The sequence below is a fragment of the Phragmites australis genome, chromosome 7 (genome assembly GCF_958298935.1).
Source record: "Phragmites australis chromosome 7, lpPhrAust1.1, whole genome shotgun sequence".
Taxonomy (NCBI): domain Eukaryota; kingdom Viridiplantae; phylum Streptophyta; class Magnoliopsida; order Poales; family Poaceae; genus Phragmites; species Phragmites australis.
In genome coordinates this window covers 37565407-37590347 of record NC_084927.1, presented here as the reverse complement: position 1 = coordinate 37590347, position 24941 = coordinate 37565407, and the positions used below count along the sequence as shown (strand labels likewise).

The 24941-nt window shown below is 43.0% G+C and overlaps 3 protein-coding genes and 1 pseudogene across 4 annotated transcripts; 1 reads left to right on the top strand and 3 right to left on the bottom strand.

Annotated features, from left to right (window-relative positions):
- Positions 1 to 9225: 9225 nt before the first annotated feature.
- LOC133925230 (uncharacterized) lies at positions 9226 to 14535 on the top strand. Of its 2 annotated transcripts, none has more exons than XM_062371126.1 (9): positions 9226 to 9591; positions 9891 to 10327; positions 10765 to 10864; positions 11479 to 11541; positions 11628 to 11754; positions 12877 to 12968; positions 13599 to 13660; positions 13886 to 13982; positions 14078 to 14535. In XM_062371126.1, the coding sequence occupies exons 2-9, from the start codon at positions 9984 to 9986 to the stop codon at positions 14132 to 14134; spliced, it is 942 nt and encodes a 313-aa protein (XP_062227110.1). In that variant the 5' UTR covers positions 9226 to 9591; positions 9891 to 9983; the 3' UTR covers positions 14135 to 14535. The 2 variants fall into 2 exon arrangements, with proteins under 2 accessions (XP_062227110.1, XP_062227111.1); XM_062371127.1 differs by having other exon boundaries at positions 9227 to 9591; positions 12880 to 12968.
- A 443-nt stretch (positions 14536 to 14978) lies between these two features.
- LOC133925229 (uncharacterized protein At2g24330-like) lies at positions 14979 to 17606 on the bottom strand. The gene is made up of 5 exons (XM_062371125.1): positions 17106 to 17606; positions 16578 to 16722; positions 16118 to 16227; positions 15635 to 16046; positions 14979 to 15559 (listed from the first exon to the last, which is right to left on the bottom strand). Exons 1-5 carry the CDS (start codon positions 17373 to 17375, stop codon positions 15279 to 15281), a joined length of 1218 nt encoding a protein of 405 aa, XP_062227109.1. The 5' UTR covers positions 17376 to 17606; the 3' UTR covers positions 14979 to 15278.
- A 1054-nt stretch (positions 17607 to 18660) lies between these two features.
- On the bottom strand, positions 18661 to 21716 carry LOC133925228 (peroxisome biogenesis protein 22-like; annotated as a pseudogene).
- Positions 21717 to 21737: 21 nt separating this feature from the next.
- LOC133925227 (uncharacterized) lies at positions 21738 to 24347 on the bottom strand. The gene has a single exon (XM_062371124.1). It carries the CDS (start codon positions 24111 to 24113, stop codon positions 22908 to 22910), a length of 1206 nt encoding a protein of 401 aa, XP_062227108.1. The 5' UTR covers positions 24114 to 24347; the 3' UTR covers positions 21738 to 22907.
- Positions 24348 to 24941: the final 594 nt, after the last annotated feature.

The window sequence follows — 24941 nt, the reverse complement described above, 5'->3', positions numbered from 1 at the left end:
GCTGAAAGTGAAACCACCAAGTGAAGAAAAATATTACTCCTCACTAAGAGATGGGTCAGATACCTTAGGCCACTCTTAGTGTTAGTTTTTTACATATTAATTAAATGTTTACCTAGGGTAAAAGATAATGTAACAGTGTAATTAAGGAAGATAGAATAGACTAGTTTCTTCACGAATAAACAAGTTAGGCACAGTATCTAAAAGAGTGTTCTACTATTTAACAATTGGTTATGAGAAATCATATAGACGTCACATATAGACATTATGTATTTGGGTGTTTTTTCCTACAGATTAATTTAGGACCCGACTAATACACGGTCGTGCATGCTGTAGTTGGTCTGGCACACGACTAATATGCCACCGTTTCTAGCCAATTTGTCTGCCTGCTCATGGCAAAACCAAACAAAAATAGGAAAAACCTATATGTTCTTTCCCTATTTACCCAGCTAGATAAGCATTCATATTAAAAGTTATAAGCAAATCAAAATAAACTCAAACGTAAGTTGGAACAAATGTACAAACAAATTAGGAAAAATTCAGAGATCATAAAAGCAAATCAAATAAAAGATTTATCTCGGTTAAAACAATAGAGCGTATGTTTAAGATTTAAAAAAAAGGCAAAATCAACACAAGTTTTGCACATAGATAGTTGATTATGGGAAGCACAATTAGTATAGCTGCAAATAAAATGTAAAGCAATTGATGCATTTCGCTTGGCAAATTTATAGCAGTGTATGGACAGTTTAGTAGAACTGCAAACAAACCTAAAAAGCAATTTCATTTAATTTTCTTAGCAATCTGAAGTAATATATAGGCAAATTGGTATAAAATGCAAAATAAAACAAAATCACAGAACAAGCTCCTTATCACCCAAATTGAAGCAATCATATTGGGTCGAGCTCCTTATTGCCCAAATCAAAGCTCTACCTCCACGATCGAGCTTATCATCGCCAGCGTGGACGGAGGAGAGGAGGGAGGGAAACGAGGCGATGGAGGATGCGGCGACATCGGGGTCTGGGAAGGAGAGGTCAGAGCGAAGGGAGGAGAGGATGAGTGAGTCAAGGAGGTCGGGGGCAGTGGGGGCGCGTGGAGGAGGTCGATGACGAGGCGCTTGCATATAGCAAAGGAGGGCACCAACAAGATCTCGATGGCCGCAGTGCGAGCGAGTGTGAAGATGTCGTGACCGGCGGTGCACTGTTGTAGGCCCTGCAGTAGCACAGATGACTGCTAGAGTGTGTCCGAGGAGTGGAGTTCGATGGTGATCTGCGTGATTAGGAGATCCATCGCACCGCGATAGAATGGCTTCGGTAATCGTCGAAGCTAGGGGAGAGGGGTGGTAGCCTAGATCTATTGGGGTGTATGGTGTTCTGGTGGTCGTCGCTCTCAACTTGCTATGATACATAAGAGTGTCGGTGCGAACTGCTAAGTGAAGAGTGAGAATATCAAGTGGCTGCGCGTAAGAAGGGTTACATCTTATAGCTAACACAGCGTGCGGACAGAACAATCAACATCTGCATGCTCATAATTTAGTCTTTACTATATAATAAACGTGCACTAACACAAACCGTTGGCGATCGAATCTGGTCGTTTAGAACCACCAGAATTATGGCGAGAAGTGCAGGAATGAGATCTCCCTTTGGAGTAAACACGATCTCCCACTCTCTGGCGAATAACAGAAAGTAATTTCTCAAAAAGGACAAATATACTGTAGGAATAATACAAACCGCTACAGGGAAAACATATATTCTTCCTCCCAATGAAGCAATCCGGCATGAATTTGCACCTCTTCGAAATTATTCGGCAGAGAGAGACACATCAGACTGTAAAGCTGATAGTTGCACGTGCTTAGGAAGGAGCTTAGAATTTTCCGTTGACGGGATCACAAATCAGTGGCCTGGAAACTGCCACAGCAGTCCTCCTGGGCGTCAGTCGCAAAACAAGCCCGCCCACGCTCGCACGATCCAATCCTCACCGTCCAGTTTGCTGTGGCGCAGCTGCACCAGCACCAGCACAAGCCTCTGAAGCTGATGATGCATGCTGCCCTTTTTGCAAGTACTCCTGTCCTGCTCCTTCCACCGTAGAGAGTAACGGTTTAGTGATTTGTGTCTTTGTGCTACCACAGAGAACAGGTCTCTGCTGCAGTAATGTAGCAGGTGCTGTTGGTACAGTATTCGGAGTTACTGCACTGCATTTTATACTGCAGCTCTGATTATTGTAGCAGTAAATCTTAGCGGTTACGTGTGTAGTACTGTGGAGAGTTGTTCAAACAGTAACTCTATAGCACTGCAGAGGATACGGACTCTCCCACACACAGATGACACAAGTACAGAACCCTCAAAGGCCTCAGGAAACTAGGCACCACGCACCTCCAATGATTAAGGCCGAGAGCGCGCCGGCGGGGCCCGCACGACGCCGGCCGCCAATGAGGTCTCCGGCCGGCCAGCTCGGCGATGGTTGGTTGGTCGCGTTGCGTGCGGCTTACTGTAAGATCCGGCGAGCGAGCTCTCCTCTCTCCTCTTCTCTCCTCTCCTCCCTTCCCGCCCGGAGCGATTACTGCTAGCCAACCTTAAACTGGAGGTGATTGATGTCCCAGCGTGCAGTGCTTTATTTCTCTAACCCGTCGCTTTAATTTGGCGTTGTTTATTGGCCCTTTTCGGCATTAGTTGGGCGCTTAACTTAGACTTGTTAATAATGGGGTTGCCTTTTGTTTAAGAGCTCCGCCTCTGGCGTCATGCGCGGCGGCAATAATGGATTAGGTGGCGCCCCTTTGTGGATGCATCATGCACTCACGAGCTTCGTCAATGGCCGGCAATTTTCTTCTTCAATTCCTATTCTAATGACAAACAGCTACAGCTTAGCACAGTTCATCCTAACGTACGAAAGGGTGCTCGATTAGTGATTTATTGATGCCTCTACTGATAATATCCTTCTTTCGTTTAAATTTATGCTTCCATGCATGCTAGTTTTTTATAGAGATAAATTGACTAAACAAGGTTAGGGTATGTTAAGAGATTTTTTAGCAGGGCTATAGCTCCCAGATACATTTATTATTTTGAGTTTGTAGGATAAAACAATATGGTTTAAACATCTACTTTTAGTCTAGAATAAGAATAATATGATTGAAATAAATACTTACAATTTACTTACAGCTTCAACTTTAAAAAAAATTAGAGTTGAAACTCTGACAAAGACACCATAAACTTAGAACTTGTCAGTGGTAGATGTTGGACTTGCAAGGTGCGTGCATCCATGCGCGCGTGCCACGCCCCGGTTTGCGAATTTTTATAGCGAGGCTAGCTGCAGGTGGTCCTCATCGACCATTTGGATCACGCATGTACGTAGTGAGTGGGCAGCTCAAACCTCAAAGCAGCACAACATAAACAAAAGAACCCCGCTAAAAAAATTAAAAGAACAGGTACCACTATTTATGGAGTATAATGCCGCGCTGCTCTGTTGCTTTAGGGGAAATAAAGATGCATGTTTATTTCTCAATTAGCCTCTTGTTGAAAGCACAAGGCCTTCATGTAGTCACCAGTCCATCTTAATAATTAAGGCAAAACTTCTACCATCCCCCAAATAAGGGATAAATGCAAACCCCCCCAAAAGTCACTTGGATTTTGACTCCCCCCCAAAAGTTGTTTTGTTGCAAAAAAAAACCCCAAAGGTTTGATTTTGTTGCAAAAACACCCCCAAAAATTCAAAAAAAATTAAAAAAATCACAAAAAATTCTAAAAAAAACTAGAGACAATTATAAGACCTTTTGTGAAATTTGTTTTCAAAAATAATATCCTTTGCATCATATTTCATGGAGAGTAAGTTTGAAAAAAAAAGAAAAACGTGCAACTTATTTATTAATTCGTGTTAAATGCATAGTTAATTATTTACTAATCCAAAAATCATGAAACAAAATTTTTTAGTCTTCTTACATGATCCTCTATCTTGTAAAAATACATGAAATCTTGAAATAGTTATTGTAACGTGCATGATTGAGTAAATGTGTTGCAGATAGATTAATTCATAACTAATCCATAACACCCCCAAAATTAGTGAAACCACTTTTATTAGTTTACTTAAACAATTATTTATGTAATATAAATAATGGTAGACATGACAAAGTTAAAATAACATGAGTTAATAAATGAGCTGCACATTTTTCTTTTTTTCCCAAACTTCCTCTCCATGAAATATGATGCAAATGATATTATTTTTGAAAAAACATTTCACAGGAGGTATTAGAATTGTCTCTAGTTTTTTTAGAATTTTTTATGATTTTTTTAGTTTTTTGAATTTTTAGGGGGGTTTTTTGCAACAAAGTCAAATTTTTGGGGGTTTTTTTTCAACAAAACAACTTGGGGGAAGTCAAAATCTAAGTGACTTTTGGGGGGGGGGGGGGGTTTTGCAGTTTTCCCCCCAAAAAATGTACTGTAGTTCTCACCAGTCCAATCACTGCTTTTCTAACTTGGACGATTCTTTTTTTAGCCCCACTCCGGGCAGTGCAAAGCTCAAGCCGAAATGATTCTAATATCATTTAACTATATATCTAACAATATATATAACTTTATATGATCGATATAAGCAATTACTAATGAAGAATTTCTTTACTCTAGTGTCCATGCACCATCCTAAATCAACATAGTTTCGCCCGTGACTTCAGACCACCTTGTCCTGACCATGTATGTATTCATATTACCCCGTACGAACTTATCCATACTCGACACCAAGCATTGGCTGAAACATGCATGTTTGATCTAATTAACTTGATAAAAAATTAAGAGTAGGTATACATGTAACATAATAGTATAAGAGTATATCACTGTCACTGTGTGGGGACTCGTAAGATAAAAAACTAGCGGCTGCTAATTGGTAACTAACTCCTTCCAGTCGAAATCTAGCAGGCGATTGCAATGTCCTGTGTTGTTTTGTTGCCTTGGATTTTGTTTGCTTGCTGTTGCTACTAGTATATTGTACACTTTGTACTATCAGTTGGTAGTCCTTTCTTTAGACCATCAGTCGATACTGGTGGTTCAATTCTTTTACTGTTTTTTAAGATCACTGGTATGCGTACGAACAAGTTTGTCACGAAATGCATAAAAAAAATGTCACGAAACGTTTACCAAGGACTCACGACTCAAGAGGAGAACGCAGATCGACGTGTTTATGCTAACTAACTTTCTGAAACCGTATCCCTCAAGAATACCTATGGGTTTTTACCGAAACTTGGACTATTATGCCATGTTCGGTACAACAGAAATTTATAGATTTTTATTGAAAATTTGTTTTTCTGAAAAGTTGTTTATGGTTTTTGAGAAAAACTATTAGCTTAGGTACTTAATTTTTAAACTCTCAACACACAACTTATCAGAAAAATAACTCTTAACTAGCTTATCAACTTTTAATTTATTTTATCAGAAATCAGGTTATCAATTTTAAAGAGATATTATATAGATCATTATGCTGAAATAATAAAAAAAGTGTATCTTCGTATATCTAATAAGTAAATTTTATAGAATCTGGTCTTATAAAAGATCATGTTCTAACCGTTGGAAACGTGATTTTACAACATAACTAACTGTTAATGCACCTCATCCCACGTTCACGGCAAAGGCATTAGTACACGGTTAGTAAGATATAATTTAGGTAAGTATATCATTTTCCATTTTCTAAGGGGTTGCTAGGAGAAATTGTAACCGGGAGAAAGATGCTTGAGGCCACTAGCAGGAGAAAGGGGTCGTTTTCACAGCGAAGCCAGCCACGGTTTTACTCTCTGCACCACACAAGCAAAAGTATTCCTCTTGTTCTGTGCGTGTATGTCTTTTAACTTTCAGTGATGTGCCATGGAAAAAGAGCTTTTGGTGACGGGTGCTGTCGAATGTTGTGACCGGCTGGTTGTACGTATAGGAGATCACACGCGATGGTTTCAACCACAAAAGCAGCAGAAGATCAAGAGGCAACGGCACCTGTCTGTGCTGATGAGTCATGTCGTGTTGTTGCAGCTCGCTTGTCTTGTGCCTTTGTGACTGTCGCACGGGTAGCCGGTGAAACGACCACATGATGCAAGTTTTATATTTTTTCTTTGGATCCATTCAAAACTCAAAATTTATATATATTAAAGATTCACTACCATCTAACCAAGGTAAAGAAAAATAAACTAAGAAGTGATTAGAATTTTTTATTTAGGGATCTACTTACATTACTAACGACAACATAACACCAGTGCAGAATACTATTGCGAGTACTATTTATTGCAACATCCTTTTTTGTGTTTACGTATCATAAAGTGGTGTAGGTGCGAAGCGTGAAAATATCATCCATTATCCATAGTAACAACAAAAGCCTATTCATGGTTTTCCTACTTTTTTCTTTTTCTTGAGACTACCAACATTATCCGCCGTTGACATATAGATTGTACGGTGGTCAGTGGAACATTTGATTTGAAAATGATCTGATGAATAAAAAACCTGACAGGCTAAACAAGGTAAGTCAACTTACAACTGAATAATCACAAATAAAAATAATGTTAAAGTTTCTACTCAATGTTAATGTGTAGTGTTTATATGCCACAAAATATGCAATGGTAGCTAGGTTAGATAGAGGCCACCTGTGTTAGTACAATAGTACAATCCATATCACCTGCCATGAGTACTGGTAAGGAGCCCAACTAATCCAAGACGACAACTGACACGGCGACACGTATAGCCGACTGGGACTGTCCGTCGAAGCTGCCGTCCAAGTTGCTTCAGCTGCATGCGATCAATGCAAGGAACAAGTTGCAGCATGGACGTTGGCGACGGATTAAAAAACATTTTTAGATTTAATTAATTTATAGATAAATTATGAATATAAACCGATAAACTAGTATAATGTAACAAATCTACACATATATCTTTCTAATACAGTCGATGACAAAAACATCAAAATACTAATATATATTGGATGTGAAAAGGAAGATGCATGAGAAAAAATTGGATGCTCAACTTTGGTGGATAGAGTGGTAGGATTTGGTTCTTTTTCCACAAGGTTTGGGAAATGCAGATTGCAGTCATACTTGCATGGCTGCATTTTTTTCCCTTCTCATTATTTTCTTTCGCCCTTCCAAAACTACAGTGGTGGGGTTGGCGTGCGTGCGGTGTTCCCTAGAGGGGGATTTTTTTTTTTTGGGGTCGCACTCAGTGCTTGGCTTTGGCCATCAGCTCATCACCCTTTTCTTTTGTAATTTTTTTCTTTAGTTTTTGGCTTCTCTTGCTTAGAGAGTACGCTACATGGCATCCCTCGTCGTCAATACAAGCAAAGACCTAGCTCGTGAGCATTTTAACAAAGCAAAATAAGAAACCGCCTAGGTTTTGTTTATAAAATGTGTAGACATCGACTTGTGCAAATTTTTAATTTGAAAACACACAGTAGTATTGTCTATGACATAACAGCTGTAATTGGAAATTATTTAGTTGACGAAGCAAAAACTATGCCTTATATTATACAATGGTTTGGTTAAAACGATTTGAAAACGTGTCGATCTATATGAGAGAGGTATATAGCAAACACATGTAGAAGTCCTACTGGTGCGTTGCGCTGAAACAATCAAACAAGGGGATGCGAATATAGATTATGAGGTGCAAACGACCATTTATTTTATATACACGATTGGTTGACATGGTGTTCAATGATTATGTGGAGTAAGAAACTCAAGTCTGGAACTAGGTAACCTACTTATACTTTTTTCGGTACCTCCATATTTTTATCTTTAGATTACGACTGATAACATTCATCAAAGATACATGACCATGTACAACTATATATTGGGATTGAAATAGTAGGTTTTCTCTATGCTCAATATTTTGTTTCAAGTTGCCACTGGTCTATGGTCCCAGGATTCCTAATTTGAAGGCATATATTGTATCCAAAAGTGCTTTTGGCTTTATGTACTGGAGTTGCAAAGATTCCGGGAAAAGTCTATTGCTAGTCTCAATGGTTAGATAAATTATTATATCACATGGATGAATGCACATCAAAAACATTTCATCGTATTTTACTTTTATCATATTACACAATGCCACCAAATAACTACGCGATTAAAAAAAATACACATCCATTTTTGCTTTTGAAGCCAACTTGTGATTAAGGTAAGAATAAACATATCACTCGAAGGCTGTGTATATTGTGAACATACAAATATCACAAAACAACCACCTTTTATTCACACATGATGACTTGTTGATATAATTCATATTAAATTCAAATATGCCATGCACCTTTTTTAGGACGAAACATTTTGTTCTTTTTAAAGGAGCACAAAAACCATCCTAAGCCCCTAGTCCTGGGTACAAGGAAAACTTCAGCTGCGGCGCCCACCAACGAGAGGGGCTGCCTTTTGGAGTTTTTTATTTATTTTTGCCATTCCCGAAAAAAAAAGCAATAGTCTCCAATGCGAGTACAAATGTTCCTCTTCCAAGATCTCTGTAACTGACATTCTGACAACCTGGACCACTCTCGTACAACTTTAACGTGGTCCCACCTGTCAATGAGCGTTATCAAAACCTTTTCAAGAGGGAGCTGGTACACGTTCCCATTTCTACAGTGTTACTGCTCGTGATTCCATTCCATCAAGGACCAGCCAGATTCGAGATTCCCTTAGGCCCACGCGCCGAGGCGGTCCATCCCGCCCGGCTCGAACCCACCCTCACCGTCCGATCCATCGCATCACGACATCTCCACCGTCCACGTTTCGACGGCCAGGATGTGTGCATCGTCCTGCCTAGCGTGTCTCGTAGGCCGACACTTTGCCCGCCAAATGACGCCCCCTAAAATCTTTAGGGTATAAAACAGGCTTAGATTCCCGCGCCAATTTTTTTTCTTTCTCTCATATAAAAATCACTAAATTTTAAATAATTTATAATTTTTTATCCACTCTTGTTCTATAGTTTTCATTTCTTAGTTACTTGTTACGGATAAAAAAAAATCAGTGAATAGTCTTCTACTTCTTTTTATATATACTATCTCAAATCAGATTATGATATCGCTTCTGACATATTAGGTCGGAAACACCATTTCCATAACATATACAGTACACGTTTTCATAACTTAATATATATACTTAATATATATATAAAATACTAATCTGGATATATATATATATACTTAATATTACCGCTGTATATATATATAAATAAAAGCGCTAACCTGGTTAAGCCGTCCGTCGGTCCCTATAAAAGAAAGGCACGCGCGCGATGAAGTCTAGCGTAGCGGTAGGCTCTTTTAAGAACCAAAACCCGACTCGATTATATTAGTTTAGATCAAACGGGCCGTAGAAAAAGGGTAGTTTTATTCTCCGGGTTCGCGTGAGCTGAGCTGAGCTGATCTATTTAGGCTGCGGCGAGAGCATCTCGCTTGATTCGCACCTTGTGAATCACCCAATCTGCGAGCGAGCGAGTGGTGGGAGGAGCTCGAATTCGAATTGGATTTGCAGCTGCTGCTTCGGGGGAGGAGGCGGATTTTCGCCGCCGCCTCGTGAGGTGAGGTGAGGTGAGGCGCTGGTGGTTGCGGCGCCGCGCCAGCTAGCTCTGCACACCATTGCGTCGCTGGAGGCGGCTCAGGCAGGTGAGTCGGTCGGGTTCCGCGGGTGTTCGTGTGGATTTGGGCGACTTCGTTGCGGTGGTTGGGGATGGCTTGGTTGTGGTGAGGTGGGGGCGGCGTCTACTGCTCGCCGCCCAGGGCTTCGATCGGGTTCTCCTCGGGGGTCGGAAATGCGAGGCTTCTGCGGGTGTTGAGTAGGCCTGTGCACGGCTCCCGAGGCGGAGTTTCCTCGGTGCTCGTGCTGGGGTTCGGGGAGCTTCTCGGCTGCTGAAAAGCTTGTTTCGCTCAGTTGCGTGGTTTTTTTGTTTTTTCGATTTGTGCAGGTTGATCCAAATTTGAGAGCCTCCAATTCCTGGAGGATTTGTGGCGTGTTTATGGGCGACTAGATCGGGAATTTTTCATCTGCTTTGGGCGTGATGGCAGCTGATTCCAGCATGGGGTTTCACCAGGGGATCACCGCCTCGATGTACAACCACCACATGCTCTCCTTTCAATCCAACAGCGGCATAGGCATCGGCGGCGGCGCTACCGACGGTATGGTCATGGCCCCCAGGAGTGTGAGTGGAACCAGTAGCAACGCCGGCTTGTTCCTCTCCCCAAACACCGGCGTCATCGGCAACGCCTCGGGGGTTGGCCCGTCAAGGAGCTTGTCGGGGGATGTGTTACGTGGCACGGGGGCGCCCAAGTATAAGTTTGTCACTGGTTCGCCTTCGGATTGGAGTGACCGGGAGATGGGTATACTGAAGGAAGGGATTGTGAGGTAAATTGATTCCCATTTTGCTTCCTTAATTGCCTTTGCCTGTACGTGCTAGTGCGCCAGGGCTCGTGCTTAGGTTATCTCTAACGGATACTTAAAATTCGTTTTCTATAACATTATTACATTATCTTCTAATGATATTACAACATCTTTTATTTCTTTCATCTTCAGTTTTAAGCAGCATCAAATGAACTTTCTCTACATCGCCTTTGTCGTTGTACATGATACTGTAGAACCGCACTTCATTTTAACCATGAGCACCTCGTGATAGCCATATTTGAGTACTTTATGACTACATCTTTGCGTTACCAATCAGCTCACAAAAAATCTAGCTGACTAATTTGTGTCAAATGCTGCCAGACGGTTTGTAAATGTTATCTGGGAAACTCTTCATTTCCATTCAGCCGCTAATGCTCTTCTTTCTTCTTTGGCATTGGCAGATATGCTCGTGAACCTAATATCATGAAGTACATCAAGATAGCGGCTATGCTGCCCAACAGGACCATCAGGGATGTTGCATTGCGGTGCTGGTGGGCTACAGTTAAGTCACTTATTTCAAATGTTTTGATATTTCTTCCAGATACTGTTTGATTCCAATTACAATATATGTTATTGCTGACCTTATTCTACACTCCATTTGAGAACAGATTCTAATTTGCAAAATTTTAATGAGACGTGCACTGAACATTTGAACACCCTGCCCTCACCACCATCTCTTTGCCTTTCGGTGGGGTGTTTTAGCTTTTCATAAGTTTATTTTCCTTTTGTTGTACTGCCTCATTTGATTCCTCGTGGGAGTGATTTTGATAGTTGACACTTACTACCTGCTAATCTACTACTCTGTTCTTAGATATTGTGCCTAAAAAATCTGATTCGTAACAAGGGAACTCGATATTACTTTTAAGGACATACTAACGGTTTTTTCCTGACTAATTTTATGTCTCTTTTTTGTATAAGAAATGCAGTATTCATAATGTTTGCAATCTGGGAACAAACATGATGATATCTAGTCTTGTTTTTTTTAGGGTTTACTGCATGCATAGTTTTCTTTCTGACATTGCTTCGCCAGCAGGTTTCTTTTGTTATTTATGTTAGTATAAGCAGCACAAGGAAATAAGCTACTGTGGTCTGCTGACATGTTTCAATTATTACAGGGTAAAGACAGAAGGAAGAAACCTGATGGATTTTATACAGGGAAAAAGATAAGAGACATGAAGGTAGTTTTCAATTTATGAATAGACCATTTAAAGCACTGTCTCTCTTGGTTGGCGTAGCTTTTGACTTGTCTAGTATTTTTTGACAGCCAATCCAGGACAAAATAGTTGCATCTGCCCCGTTGGCTAATTTTCACATGGCACCTACAAACAGCGTACCACCTTTCTCAATATCAATGCAACATCCAAATCAACATTGTCAGGTTCCTAAAGAAGGTTAGCCCCCATCCATACTTATATTCTCTTATTTTTGTTCAGTTGTTCTTAGTATCATCTCCACTCCATCTACCAAATCTACGGTTTGACTCACTGTTTCGTAACAAATTGTCATGTAATTTCATTAGATTGTGAATGGAGCCAACTATCGGAAACCAGTTGGCTTCACTGGATTACTCTGTACAAGTTTCTTAATAGAGTGACAGAGAGTCAGACATGGTTTACATGCCAGTTCTGTGGAGCTAACATTGAATTTTCCACTTGTTGACTTGACAATTCCCTTCAAAGATTCTTATTGTAATTTGAGTAGAAGTTGATGATTCCAAGATTACAAAACATGCTTCATTTGCTTATGTTCTTGATCCTGCATAAAATCATCGTCCTTACCTGCATTTCTTAAATCCCAATACAAACATGAGAAGGAAGCAGGACAAAACACAAGCAAGCAGCAATCTTTATATCCTAAACATTCTTTACCTTAGGATTATGCCCTTAGTGAGTGAGTGTACATCTCTGGAACTTGTTATCGGGGAAATACACTGGCAGATGGCAATGGTTGGGTTTACTATTATTTCTTGGTGGCAAGCTTATAATGCCATCTGATGTTTGGCATCCACAACTCAATGAGGAAGTGAGTTTCTGTATTGAAGATCATGTAGTTGGGTAGAACTATAGCTATGAAAGGTTTACTCACATGTCATAGAAAGAGGCAAAGAGTCTGCAACATTCTACACACCCGCTTACCTTCCTTTTGTTACTGTCCTTCTGTTATTCATTGGGCTTCAGGGCAATCTTCAGGGAAGATGATGCAATAGGACATTTTGGGGTTTACTAATATTACCGTGCACAATATGGCATGTAGGTCTTGTTCTTCTATCAAAACTCAATTGTATTCATTTTGAGGAACTCCTATAATAGTAATAAAAAAGTGGACTTTCCTCATGTAATTGCTGACATCTATCTCATAAAGATCTTGTTTCTTCCATCAAGGTTCATTTATGTTCATTCTGAAAAAGTATAATAATAGTAATTAAAAAGTGTACTTTCCTCATGTAACTTCACATGTCTATCTCATGTTGACCTTATTTCTTCTTATAACGCTCGTTTGGTTGCATTCTGAAGCAGCTCCTGTTGTCGACAGTGCAACCCAGCATCTCCTGGAGGAAAATATTCAATTGCTTAACCAGATTGCTGCAAATATTGAAACATTCAAGGTCTGTACTTTTATATGCCTCTCATGTTTGTGTTCTAAACTTACCACTTTTCTAGTCTAGTAGTCTCTGAGTGTCCACCACAGAGTATATGGTGCCTGTCAAATATCTGAATCCAATTGTGGCTGTTAGTTATACAGTTACTTACCTACTAAAAATGCTGTTATGACTTTGTTCATAGCTCCACCAAAATGGATAATATCCTAACTGGAGCAGTAGTACTAGTTGGATCTGGGATGAAACCGAATAAGCTATAGACGTGCCCTTTTGCTTATGTGTGCACTGTCTGTAAGACTAAATCACTCAAAATTCTATCACCTTTAAGGTTTCATTTGGTTTCTTGGAGAACTTTGATGATTTTTGTATCTTTGGACAACGAGAAGTATGACGTAATTATTCCTTGAAATGTTGGGCTGGACATTTATTGCATCAATAACATCAATAACAGAGGCACCATATGAAGTAAATCCTCTGCTGTCGCAAACTTGATAGGGGCAAGCGTTTAGTATATGTTGGAACCTGTCGCTCTCATTGGCTTGGCTAAGGCTAATAGTAGCTTTCATGCGTTTTAAAAAACGTGATGTGTAGTGACCCCTTGCATAATTTCAGTTTTCATGCCTGAATTTCTTGCAGGCAGAGCAGAACACAGATCTCTTTCTTCGCACGAGCAACAATATCAAAACTATTTTAAGCAGGTAAAGCAAAGTAATTATGACATTCTTTTTGTTTTCCATACTTTTTCTCATGCTTTGGCTTTTATTTTCATGTGCAACATACCGCTAATGCTTAGGTTGAAGTCTACCCAGAATATTCTGTAGTAGATTTAGAAAGTTAGCATAGGTTGAGGCCTTAAGAGGTATTATACCTCACGCTACTGATGTTATTTTTACTTGCAATTTTCTTTCCTTATTATGTTACAGAATGAGCGAGACGCCTGGTATCATGGGTCAGATGCCTCCGTTACCAGTACCTGTAAATGAAAACCAGCTAACTTCACTTCTTCAACTGAACAGAATGGTGAGAGCACACAACCCGTTAGTAATAGGAGATGGGGATGATGTTTGCATTAGATGCTAACAACTATGTCTAAACTACATTGTTTTATCCTGAAGGTTGCATCATATGGCACAACACGCACCTCTCATACGAAACAAGAGCCCCGGAGCTGATGTACCATAAACTGAAGCAAATGAGAAGACCAAATGCCGGAGCTTCCCCAATTCTGTAGACGTGCTGCAAGGAATGCTTGCATGTTGCTATACTGACTGAGCGCCAGGATTAGTCACCGTGCTTCCAAGAGAGTGTTTTCCAGTGATGATTGTTTCCGACCCGCCTGCCTGCCCCTTGTTCATGAAGCATTTTGAGGAAGTGTGCGGTTGTGATGCGAGCCGCGAGGTATTTGCAGCTGTCCCTGTTGTACCCAGTATTCAGCTAATAGAGCAGAGTACCACACTTGATCCGGGACTCCGCAAGTGACTGTAAATATTGGACGGCTGGAGGCGTTCCATGTTTTGTTTCTCTGATTATTCATGAATATAATTTTTCAGGAAGTGCACTGCATTGTTTCCATCATGTACAATAGCCATCGGTCCATATTCAAAGAGCGATCACCGTTGCTGACATTTTGGACACTTGGAACCCACACCAGCTGGTTAAAAGCCATACCAGCGAGAAGTTTGCCTTCACCTGTGGCATTCGCCCCGTAGTTCGTCAGTTTTTCTTTTTTTCAGTTCAGAAGACGCTTTTGCTGAACATTCACAATAGGAGCCTATTTGGCATTTGCCTCCAAATTCTACCTGGATCATCCTTCTAGCAACCATACAGCAAACTTTGCCCAAGTTGCCAGCAAATTATCGGACCCGCTTGTATGTATACCTTGGAGTCTTAGTTTTTTACAATCTAACAAGAATATTAGTCGTCGGAAACATATTCCAAACTTCAATGGGTGCCCACACAAATAATAGAGGAGCAAAGCTGAACGTTGTTAGTTGATGCATCAATGAAAAAAAAGGATAATGTCCAACGCTTCTCAATATGATGCACTCCATAAACAATGAAGAAAGAAATGAACATCCCATCAACAATTGGGGCCATCAACTTGACAAGATGCCAGCAAACGGGCGTTGTGCTGGTACTCTGGGGGCTAAGGCACGATGAAACTACCCAAGCTACCAGGTGCTGCACACCAATAATGCACACAACATGGTACTTACTCCATATACTACGTCGTACAAAAAATCGATCACCTCGACACAAATCCATGTTACAGATGCAATACTTCACAAATACATACTCTACAGCAAAACGAAGAGTTTAATTGGCAGGTTGATCACTACTTGCCTTGTCCCCAGAATCTTCTTCAGGGAGTTCTTCAACAGCTGCAGCTGGTAAATTGCTTGCGACAGGACTTACAACACCTGAGCTTGCAAGGCTTGCATCGACGTGGCCAATGCTACCATCAGAACGAGAACTAGGACTCTCCTTGCCAGAATTAGATACCATGTCATGGCCCTCATGTTGCCGGGATCCATTGAGGGCATTACAGTGGGGACAGTAGTATGTGATGAATGCAAAGTCCTCTTTCCTTGCAAGACCTGGCAGAGTTCAACTGGTTAACAGAGAACTAATAGAAGTTAGTCGACATAAATAGACAGTTATCGGTCCCCTACCATTATGCATATGGCAGTTGCCACATATTAGCGCGTAGCACTGCGTTGGATCCTCCCCTACAAGCAGAGCAGCCACTCGTGCAAGCCATCCTCCATCATTACCTGCTGGACCTCTGAAGTGCTCAACAGTCCTCTGCTTTGGAGTACCAAGGCCTTCTTCATTACCATCATACACATCTGAGCCATCTAATGGCTCGGGGGAATGGGTCCTTCCAGTGCCATTGCTTAAGTGTGCTGGTTTTCTTTGCCTCATCCCAGTAGTTTGTCCAAGATTAGTATCATTACTTTTACCGAGTGTTGCATCCCTGCTTGATTCATCTCCCAAAAAGACTCTCAGTCCAGAATCCACACCCAACTTACATGCCAAAACAGTTGCAGCTGCAGCCTTCGCAGCAGGGTCAAGATCGTATCTCTGGTTCAACAATATGAAGAGTCAATTGCATGTAGAGATAAATGGAGAACAAAATAGGGCATTAAATCCACCTGTATAAGTTGCTGAGTAGTGTAGTAATTTGTTCTCTCCTTCAACTCATCAATCTTGGCCTGCCTTTCAGCTCGAAGTTTTTCAAGAGTATGTTGGTCTCTGTTGTCAACTGTAGATAGAGTAGGCAATTGCTAATAAGACATGAAGGATTAACAGTACTGGCTGAAAGCAATTTACTCTAGTCACAGCTCATGCTAATGCCCACGTGACAACTTTTGCTGTTAGCTGAAGCAATCTATTGAGGACAAATAACCTAGGCAATGAATTCGATATGTGCTCACTGCTCAAATATAACGCCTTGAAAAACCAACCGGGAAAATGTTAACAGCACATTCTACCATCTTGCTTTGCTCAACTTCAATCACTAGAATTCATAGCTAAAGCCTAATCATATGTTCTCATGTTCGATATTGGAAACTGCGTGCACAAAAATGCCAATGAAGATGGGCGTGCACTTACGCATTTTTGTGAGGCTTCTAATAGTTAAATAAATGAGAGCAGCTAGAGCAGGAACCAGGAACATGGGCAGCACCCGGACTGCCCTCATCTGCCAGCTGAGGTCCGGTGATCTGGTAGTCATGATGGCATATCCAACTGCAACAACCTGTTCCAAATAGGGAACAACACAAAACCATGTCAAAACAAAATTCATCCCTATCCTAAATCCGCGAGTAGCACTCATGAACTCATTTCGACGCAATTCCATTCGATATCAGTCCTAATTCCTATCTGTGGAACTGAGGCAATGCATCAAAGCCCGTCTGATGAAATGACGGAAGATTATGCAACGATGCAGATTGCAGAGCACTGTAAAACGATGGGTCGACAGGCGGCTCATCTGACCAAACGACCCCTGATTCGGCCATTACCATCGGATTCGTATTATCCTAAGAAAAGCGAATTCCCATTCCTCTACTGTACAGAATTACGGGAAATTGAACGGCAGATATTTGCTACGAACAATTCAAACGAAATGAAGCGAATCACCTCAAGCGCGGCGGCGAGGGCGAGGACGTTGTGCGCGGACTTGCGGGAGGCGCGGGCGCGGCGACGGAGGCGGGCGCGCGCGGCCTCCTCCTCTTTAGACAGCGCGTGCAGCAGCTTCTCCACGTCCTCGCGGCCGCCGAAGATGCCCTTCCACACCCGGGACACCAGCCCCCGCTGCCTCCGCTTCTGCGTCGACGGAGTCTCAGGCGGCGCCGGCGACGCCGTTGCCACCGCCGCGGCGGCGGAGGCGGGCGCGTCGCCCTCGGCCATGCGCGGCGCGATCGGGACCGGAGAGGCGGAGACTGATAGGATCTGATCAGGTGGGACGGGTCGATGGGAAGGCGGCGAAGAGGCCGACGCTGAGATGCCGCGGATTTCGCGCGGTTCCTTCGTGCACTCCTCGATTATGCGAAGCGAAGCCAGCAACGAAGGATCGCTTCGTGGAGGCGCGCTTTTGGGGAAAGGCCAAGGCAAGGCCGGAAAGGTCAGGGAAGGATAGGACGGGCGTCCTGAGGTCGGTGTCTACGTGTCACCGTTTTCTAACCAGACTGCGCGGCAATCGGTCTTGTAGGCACGGTCCATGGAATGGAATGTATTGTAGACTGACTGTAAAGAACATAGTAGACATAGAAATGAACTCGAGAAATAAGATCGTTATATTTTATTATATTGAATCATGATTTTATACCGGATGAACAGATAGATTCATGCCTGTTCGGAAGACATGCGAAAGGAGATGAGCTACTCTCAAAAACAGTTGCTGGTATTGATCATTGATTCGTAACATAATAGATACAGTGACCCTTGGATTAAGAATTTGGATGGCCATGTTTGATACAACTGGAATTTATGAGTTTTTTTGAAAAACAGTTTTTGCTGAAAGCTGATTATGGTTTATATTAAAAGTTATTGATTTTATAAGAAATTTTTAAGTTCTCAATACACTATTTTTTTTAAAAATCATTCACAATCAGTTTATCAGCTTTTATACGTTTCATTATAAATTTTCTTTTTAACTTTTCGAAAACTAGTAATAAATAAACATGTTTATTTCAACTTATAGCCTATAAAAAACAGAAACCAACAATAAACTATACCAAACAGCCCAACCAATGATTAGTGATAGCATCATAAAGCTGGCCAGGCTTATGTAAGATCGGATCCTGGCAGCCGCAGATCATTGGAGTCCTGACTCATGAATCGGAGCTTGCGGTAGGCTGGCTGGTAGTTTGTCGGAACAATGGTCGTGGTCACATACGCAATCGGTCAGCATTAGCCAGCTCCTGAGTCCTTCCATAACGATGGAACACGGGATACCCGCAAAACAAATTGCCAAATCGACGCACATCACAGAGCAATTTCCTCGCCTTGCCATGACAGTTCCATCAAGTAAAGTACACCCCCACCAAGAACACAGGAACTTACACGACTTGACACAAGTTTCACAGAAAACGAATCAACTCCAGCTCAATTCCAGCATGAATCTTCCCCACACTCCAAATAACATCATGGTCTACAGTAACTTCTATAACGTGCACACGTTGGACACCGAAACTCAAGAAACTAATATGGTGGTGATAATATATAGCAAAGAAAAAGAATCACGTATTATTCATTTTACAATATCCGAACATGACCATGAACTGCAAGGATGTATCTTACCGTTCTCATTATCTACAACACACACAACTATGCGCCAATTGAAAGAACAGGCACCACTAGCGGCAACACGAGCAGTTGAGCACCAGTGGATGCCCGCCTGATTGTATGTTTGAAGGTTCTACTAGCAAACTGGTGTCATGAAGTTGCATGACACCAAAGAGCTTGAAATGGTGTGCTGCTAAAATCAGCACATTCAGGGTATGATCCCTTTGTTTGTGTTCCGCCTTCACGAAAAGAACTGCTCAAGACTTGGAGAATTTAATACATTGGCTGCAAGCTGTCCTTCCATCGAGGAAATAAATAGTTGCCATCGGATGAACCGCTGATAGCAAAGAAAAACACAGCACCATGTAAAACATGAAAATTAAAAGAAATCCTGCCCCAAGGAAAAACAAAGATACAGGATAACATACAGATAGTTGAGAAAATATGTCGAGGCTCGTATCAATATGAAATTCTGCCTCCAACTGTCGTACAAACGAAGTTCGGCCAACTTCAGTGCTGCAAAAGAGCACCTGCAAACATACACATTTTTTTAACTGAAAGGTGATGCAGGTGACAGAAATAGATAAAAGTAAAACACCTCAAACTGTTAAAACATTAACAGGTAGTCACATCTGGTAACTACAGACAAGGGAAACTATTCTTTTGTTAACCAAAACTTAGGTGAATATTCTGTACGATGTGCCGAACTAATATGTGAGTGCCACTAGAACTATAAATGTGCATGTACCAACTATCAGCCATCTTATAATATGATATTTTAATATGCTATTTATTATATGGACAATAGATATCTGATTTCAACAGCGACTCCAGGGAAAAAGATCATTCAAGTTCTATGATAAGAGCAAGAAAACAAATGAACTATAATGAATCGACAGATTTAATTTGAACTCATCACCTTCTCTTCCATCAAGCCACCAGTCCTGAAAAGTCCAGCACTCTCCAGGGCCATGAGAGCGTTCTCCTATGGTTATCAATTACTCAGTCATATTCCAAAACTACAAATAAAGCATATTGCTATAAAAAATTCCATGACAAAACTGCAAGAAAATAAGGGTGCACGAAGTGATTCATACCTTGCTCTTATCATCAAGTACAGTCTCCATCAGATAGAAATCACAACATTTGGACATTTCCAATAGTAGCTCTACTACCGAGGGTCTAATTGTGGCATGTACTGCATCAAGGACAGATAGCAGAAAGTTTAGCTGCAGTTATAGGAGAGATACATATATACTTGACCAGCATTGCTAATCGCACCTGAAGTTCCTCGGGAGTTTTCTCCTCAAAAACAACACCAAACAGCTGGCAGGTAACCTGCACAGCCAGCACATATGAAATTAAGTGAATTTTGTGAGGAATATACAGATTTTATTTGTTCGAAACATTGCCAATGTTTAAGAAGTTAGAATCAAGTGTATCAAATTATGTCACTATAGCATTCTTGTCTACTCATTCTATTCTCCAGTTTCTTATGGTAAATTCCTTGAACCGTTTTCACTACGAAGATGGTTCATCTACAGAACCAGAAAGCACAACACCAATATCCCCATTACGTCCTCGCCACATCACCAAACAAATATATTGCTTAAAATGTACAGCCTTCTTCCTGTTTCAACAATGACTAAATCTGAGAAAGATATCGCAATATCAATCCCTTGGATCCTTACAGTCCAAGTGTACTTAATTCTGTAACACCACCAAGTTGCAAGCACATACACATCTGAACACAACCCTAAGCACATAGAGGATACACGAGTAGGTGGAGAGGGAGGGGGATATACAGTACCTTTCTACGCCCGCTCAGTCGCTTCGCCACAATTTGCCGCGTTATCAGCTGTCAAACACAAACTTCTTGTCACAAATCGATCCTCACACATCAAACAATACCACCGAATCATCACACAAAGAAGACCTACCTTGCCCGCGTCACGGACGGGCTCGACCGCATCCAGAGCGGTCGAATCGGTCGCTGCGGTGGCCTCCGGGGGTCGCTTGGGAGCAGGCCGGCGGGGGCGCCCCGGGGAGGACCGAAGGAACTTCCACGGAACACGACGGCGATGGCGAAGCCGGCGACGGCGCCGAGGGACCCGGCGCTCTGGTAGGCAGACGGAGCAATCAGTTATGGTTAGGGGTCGCGCGTGGGGATCGGGGGATGAAACCGATTTCACCTTGTGGTGGAAGAGCAATGCGACGAGGTCGGAGACGCGGCGGTTGAGGGCGCGGGCGACGCTGCGCGCCAGCGAGATGGCGTCCTGCTCGACCGCGAGGCCCAACATTGCGAGGGCGGGAGAAACGTGCGGACTCAGACTTTGTTTTCCCTCGCGCGGTCAGGGCAAGGAGAGGCGGTCAGGCTGATGTGGGGGTTGATTGCCTTGCCGGATTGGGAGGCGGAGGCGGAGGAGACCGGGAAAAAAAGTACGGAGTCGCCGGCCTCGTGAGGAGACGAGGGAAGGGAAGGGAGGCGCGATGACTGAGAGCAGAGGAGAGCACCTGTGTTTATCTTCTTGACAGGGGAAGAGGTCAGCCAAGTTTTTCTTTTCCGTAGTTAAAAATTCTGTGTTCTGTGGGTAAACTGAGGACAAAATTAAACTGAATTCATGGCTCGCTAACCATTGTTATCTTAGACACACACTGTTGTCAGAATTTGACTCGAATTCGGTATCCAATTTGGTAAAGAAAATGGATCTGCGAAATACAACTCAGAATCCGATATAGGTGTCGAAATCTGATTTGGATTTAGAGTATACCATTTGGTAAAAAAAATAGATATAGATATCTAAGTAACAGTGTTGCTAGCAGATTTCAGAAAACCGGCCGATACCGGCGTATTGCAAATTGCTTATGGTTATTTAAAGTGCCTATTTCTAATCTTAAATAAAAGATGCTCAAATTGAGATATTTCAATTTCTAAACCGGATTGTTCAAACTGACCCAACCAGGTCCCCCCCCCCCAAAGGGTCTCGCACTAACTCTGTTCCTACAAACTTTTCCTAAGACAATGCATCTGAGCTTCTTCATATTACGTGCATTACACGTTCTCGAAAATAAAGACAATGCTTATGAGGCTGCATTTTGGCTCTACATATTTTGAATTATCTGAATTTTATATACGTAGTATGTGACAACATCTTAATCTCAAGTCTCAACTATGCCCTTGATCTTTCACGAAAACCATGAAATATGATCATATTTCCTGTACAAGAGCAGAAAATTTAATCTCCACCTCCAACAAAACTTGTATATATTTGCTATATAAAACAACAAATACTTAGCACTGCTCAAGCTTGAGAATCAAACTGGTTGCATGGTCATAGTTCGAATCAACTGAAGCATGTGGCACTGTTCATAAGCATCAATAAGAGCTCGAATAAACAAGCTAAAATCAGATAGAAAGAAGTCCAATTAGGTCTCCTTCAAACCAATTTGGAGTCCAGACAACTAAAAATTGCAAAATAAATAGCTGGTAATCCACCCTTCATCCACTCTGCTGACTGTATCACACACACACACATCCAATTTGTGCTCATCATAAGGAGAATATTTTTTTTCAACAGAAAACTATTCAGACGGATGAATAGTAAAGTGACCAATATATCACACAACCACAAACAATGAAACAATTTCACTGAATTATCGATAGAAATTTGAAGTCCATGATGTGCCTGAAACCTATTTTTCACAAACAACGACAACTTTGGATTTTGAATCAGATCAGAGTGTCTGATGAAAATTCTGTATTTGACAAAGTACCTAAGGGCATATGAAAAAATGTACTATCCCCATTCCCCACAGCAAGTCACTGCAGTGTCAAAGTGCTATCCCCATTCCCCACTACCAATAGCATCACTAACCAACCTGACTCGAGAGTATGAGATCTAACAAAAAGTACTAGCAGAAATCAAACATAGAAAATTTCTGGCAACATGTTCAGCCAATTTGCTTCAGTTTCAGAACTCTGAACTGAACTGACTCAAGCATGTGAGTATCATTCCCAAGCAGTATCTACTATCTACTGCTTTCAGCATCACACTGCATCAAACTGACAAGTGACAATGTATCGACAATGTATCTCAGCACAATCACGTCAGGAGGGAGAGAAAAGCGTACGCTGCCTTGTGCAAATACGCATCATCAATGGAGCCACCAGATGGGAGGAGCGCGGTCCGACGCTTCTGGGAGCCGCTGGTCCTCATCATCCTCCGGAGGCCACACCTCGACGATGATGCGGTCCATGGAGTACCTGCCCATGTCGGTAAGATGGTACCGGATCTCACCCATCACCGGCTCCGCGGTGGCGAAGCGATCGTCGAAGAAGTAGACCCTGGAATCCGCAAAACCATGGAAATCGGCGACATCGAAGGACCTGGAGCACCCGTGCCCCACGAACAGCATCCGGCCATCGAGATGAAACCGAAACTCCCCCCAGGAAGCGCGAGGAAGATGGTCGTCGGCAGCCGGCTCCTCGGCGTTGAGCCTGAAGACCCGGAAAATCTTCGTGTCGTCTCTGATGTGCATGTACCTCAGTAACCTCACAGCCATCAGCAACTCGCCGCGGGACTCCATGAGGTAGTGATCCATCCTGTTCTGTCCCTCACGGAGACTCTCCAGATCGCGCTTGTAATGCCGGCGTTGCTGGATGTCGTAGAACGTCGGGTTCACGTGCAAGAGCTTGCCGCCCTGGTCGAGTTCTGGCACGTACACCACCACGCGCTCGCGCGAGGTGACGACATGGAAGCCGCCGTTGTAGTAGATGACGTCCTGCAGCTCCTCCCCTGTGCCCCCGACTGGAGATCCAGCGATAAGCCAGTGCTCCATCCGATACTGCCAGAACGCGACGCAGGGCTTGGTGTCCTCAATGATGGCGCAGATGAGGTATGCCTCGGGAGGGGGGAGCGATGGCGTGGCCGAGAAGGTGGCAACGCTCACCGTCACAGGGTGCCCTTCCTGGTTCACGCGGGGGAGGTCGATGCGGACCCCGGAGTTGAGGTTGTAGAGCGCGTGGGCGTGAGGCGGCTGGCTGAGCGCGAGCGCGAGCCAACCGCCGTCGAAAGAGCCGCAGAAGCGCGCGGCGCGGACGTCGGGCGGGAGCTTGGGGAGGGTGTATCTCTTGCCGCCGATCGTGGTGTAGAAGAAGGGGTCGGTGGTGGAGGGGAGCAGGAGCCACGGCAGCTGATGCGGCGGTGGCGGCCGGGGCTTCACCTGCTCGTCATTCTTCACGACGGCGCGCCAGTGCCTGTTGAGGCAGGACATGTGGACGCGGTCGGCGAGGCAACGGAAGCGGGGGACGAGGCGAAGGATGAGGCCGGCAGGGAGGTCCGCCCACGACGCCGTCGCCATGGCCACGGGCGGTTGGTTGCCTGGTTTGTTACGCCGATAAGACGAGCGCTGAGCTGTCTCTGGAATCAGCGGCTACGGCTCTCTAGTTTTGAATTGGTTGGGTACTCGCTCGCGGTGGCGTCGCCCCAGTTCCCCTTTTATAATGGTTGCTGGCTTGCGGCTCCAGAATGATACGCATACGCGCGGCTGAGCCCAGTGTGCCAGCGCATGCCGCTCCATGCCTTCGCCGCGCCTCGGTTTCCACACCCTAGAGCCGGCGCGTGCCGCGGCGCTGCTCAGCTCCCCTTTCCCCGTCGCGTGGGCATGGGACGCCGACCTTGTGTTCGACGAATTGACAATGCGGATGTCGCGTGGTGGATCTCCAGGCATGGGTGGTGAGATCATACGCTTTGATCCTGACGAGCCGCTGCAGAATGCACTGCAGCTGTGGTAATCTGGAGATAGCACTTCACGTTTTTGAGGAGAAAGGATTTTTTTTTTTTTTTGAGAGGCAGGAGAAAGGATTTAAACCCCAGAGTTGGTGTTCCAACAAACGGTTTTGCAAATCCTGGTCATGACACCAGGTACCACGCGTAATGCAAAAGTGCTTAGAAATATTTATAGCATCTGTTTGAAACTTCAAATCCGAATAAAGCTCAAACTGAAAATTGAAACCAGATTGGTTTTGGAGCTGGGAATCAACCGGTTATACGGGGGGAAACTAAACCAGCCAGGTTTTGGTTCCACCCAAACTGTTTTGTGAACCCTGATCATGATACAAAACAGAATTATTCTTGCATACCGCAAGCATGATGATTAACAACTCTACCTAGTTCCACATAATTTTAA

What these genes read in the sequence shown, in the direction of transcription:
- LOC133925227 (XM_062371124.1), bottom strand. Translation starts at nt 24,113, where the DNA reads ATGGCGACGGCGTCGTGGGCGGACCTCCCTGCCGGCCTCATCCTTCGC.
- LOC133925229 (XM_062371125.1), bottom strand. Translation starts at nt 17,375, where the DNA reads ATGGCCGAGGGCGACGCGCCCGCCTCCGCCGCCGCGGCGGTGGCAACG. An exon ending in TAGAAGCCTCACAAAAATGC is followed by an intron (nt 16,228 to 16,577) that starts GTAAGTGCACGC and finishes CTCTATCTACAG; the next exon opens with TTGACAACAGAGACCAACAT. An exon ending in CTACTCAGCAACTTATACAG is followed by an intron (nt 16,047 to 16,117) that starts GTGGATTTAATG and finishes TTGTTGAACCAG; the next exon opens with AGATACGATCTTGACCCTGC.
- LOC133925230 (XM_062371126.1), top strand. Translation starts at nt 9,984, where the DNA reads ATGGCAGCTGATTCCAGCATGGGGTTTCACCAGGGGATCACCGCCTCG. An exon ending in AAAAGATAAGAGACATGAAG is followed by an intron (nt 11,542 to 11,627) that starts GTAGTTTTCAAT and finishes ATTTTTTGACAG; the next exon opens with CCAATCCAGGACAAAATAGT. An exon ending in CAAATATTGAAACATTCAAG is followed by an intron (nt 12,969 to 13,598) that starts GTCTGTACTTTT and finishes AATTTCTTGCAG; the next exon opens with GCAGAGCAGAACACAGATCT.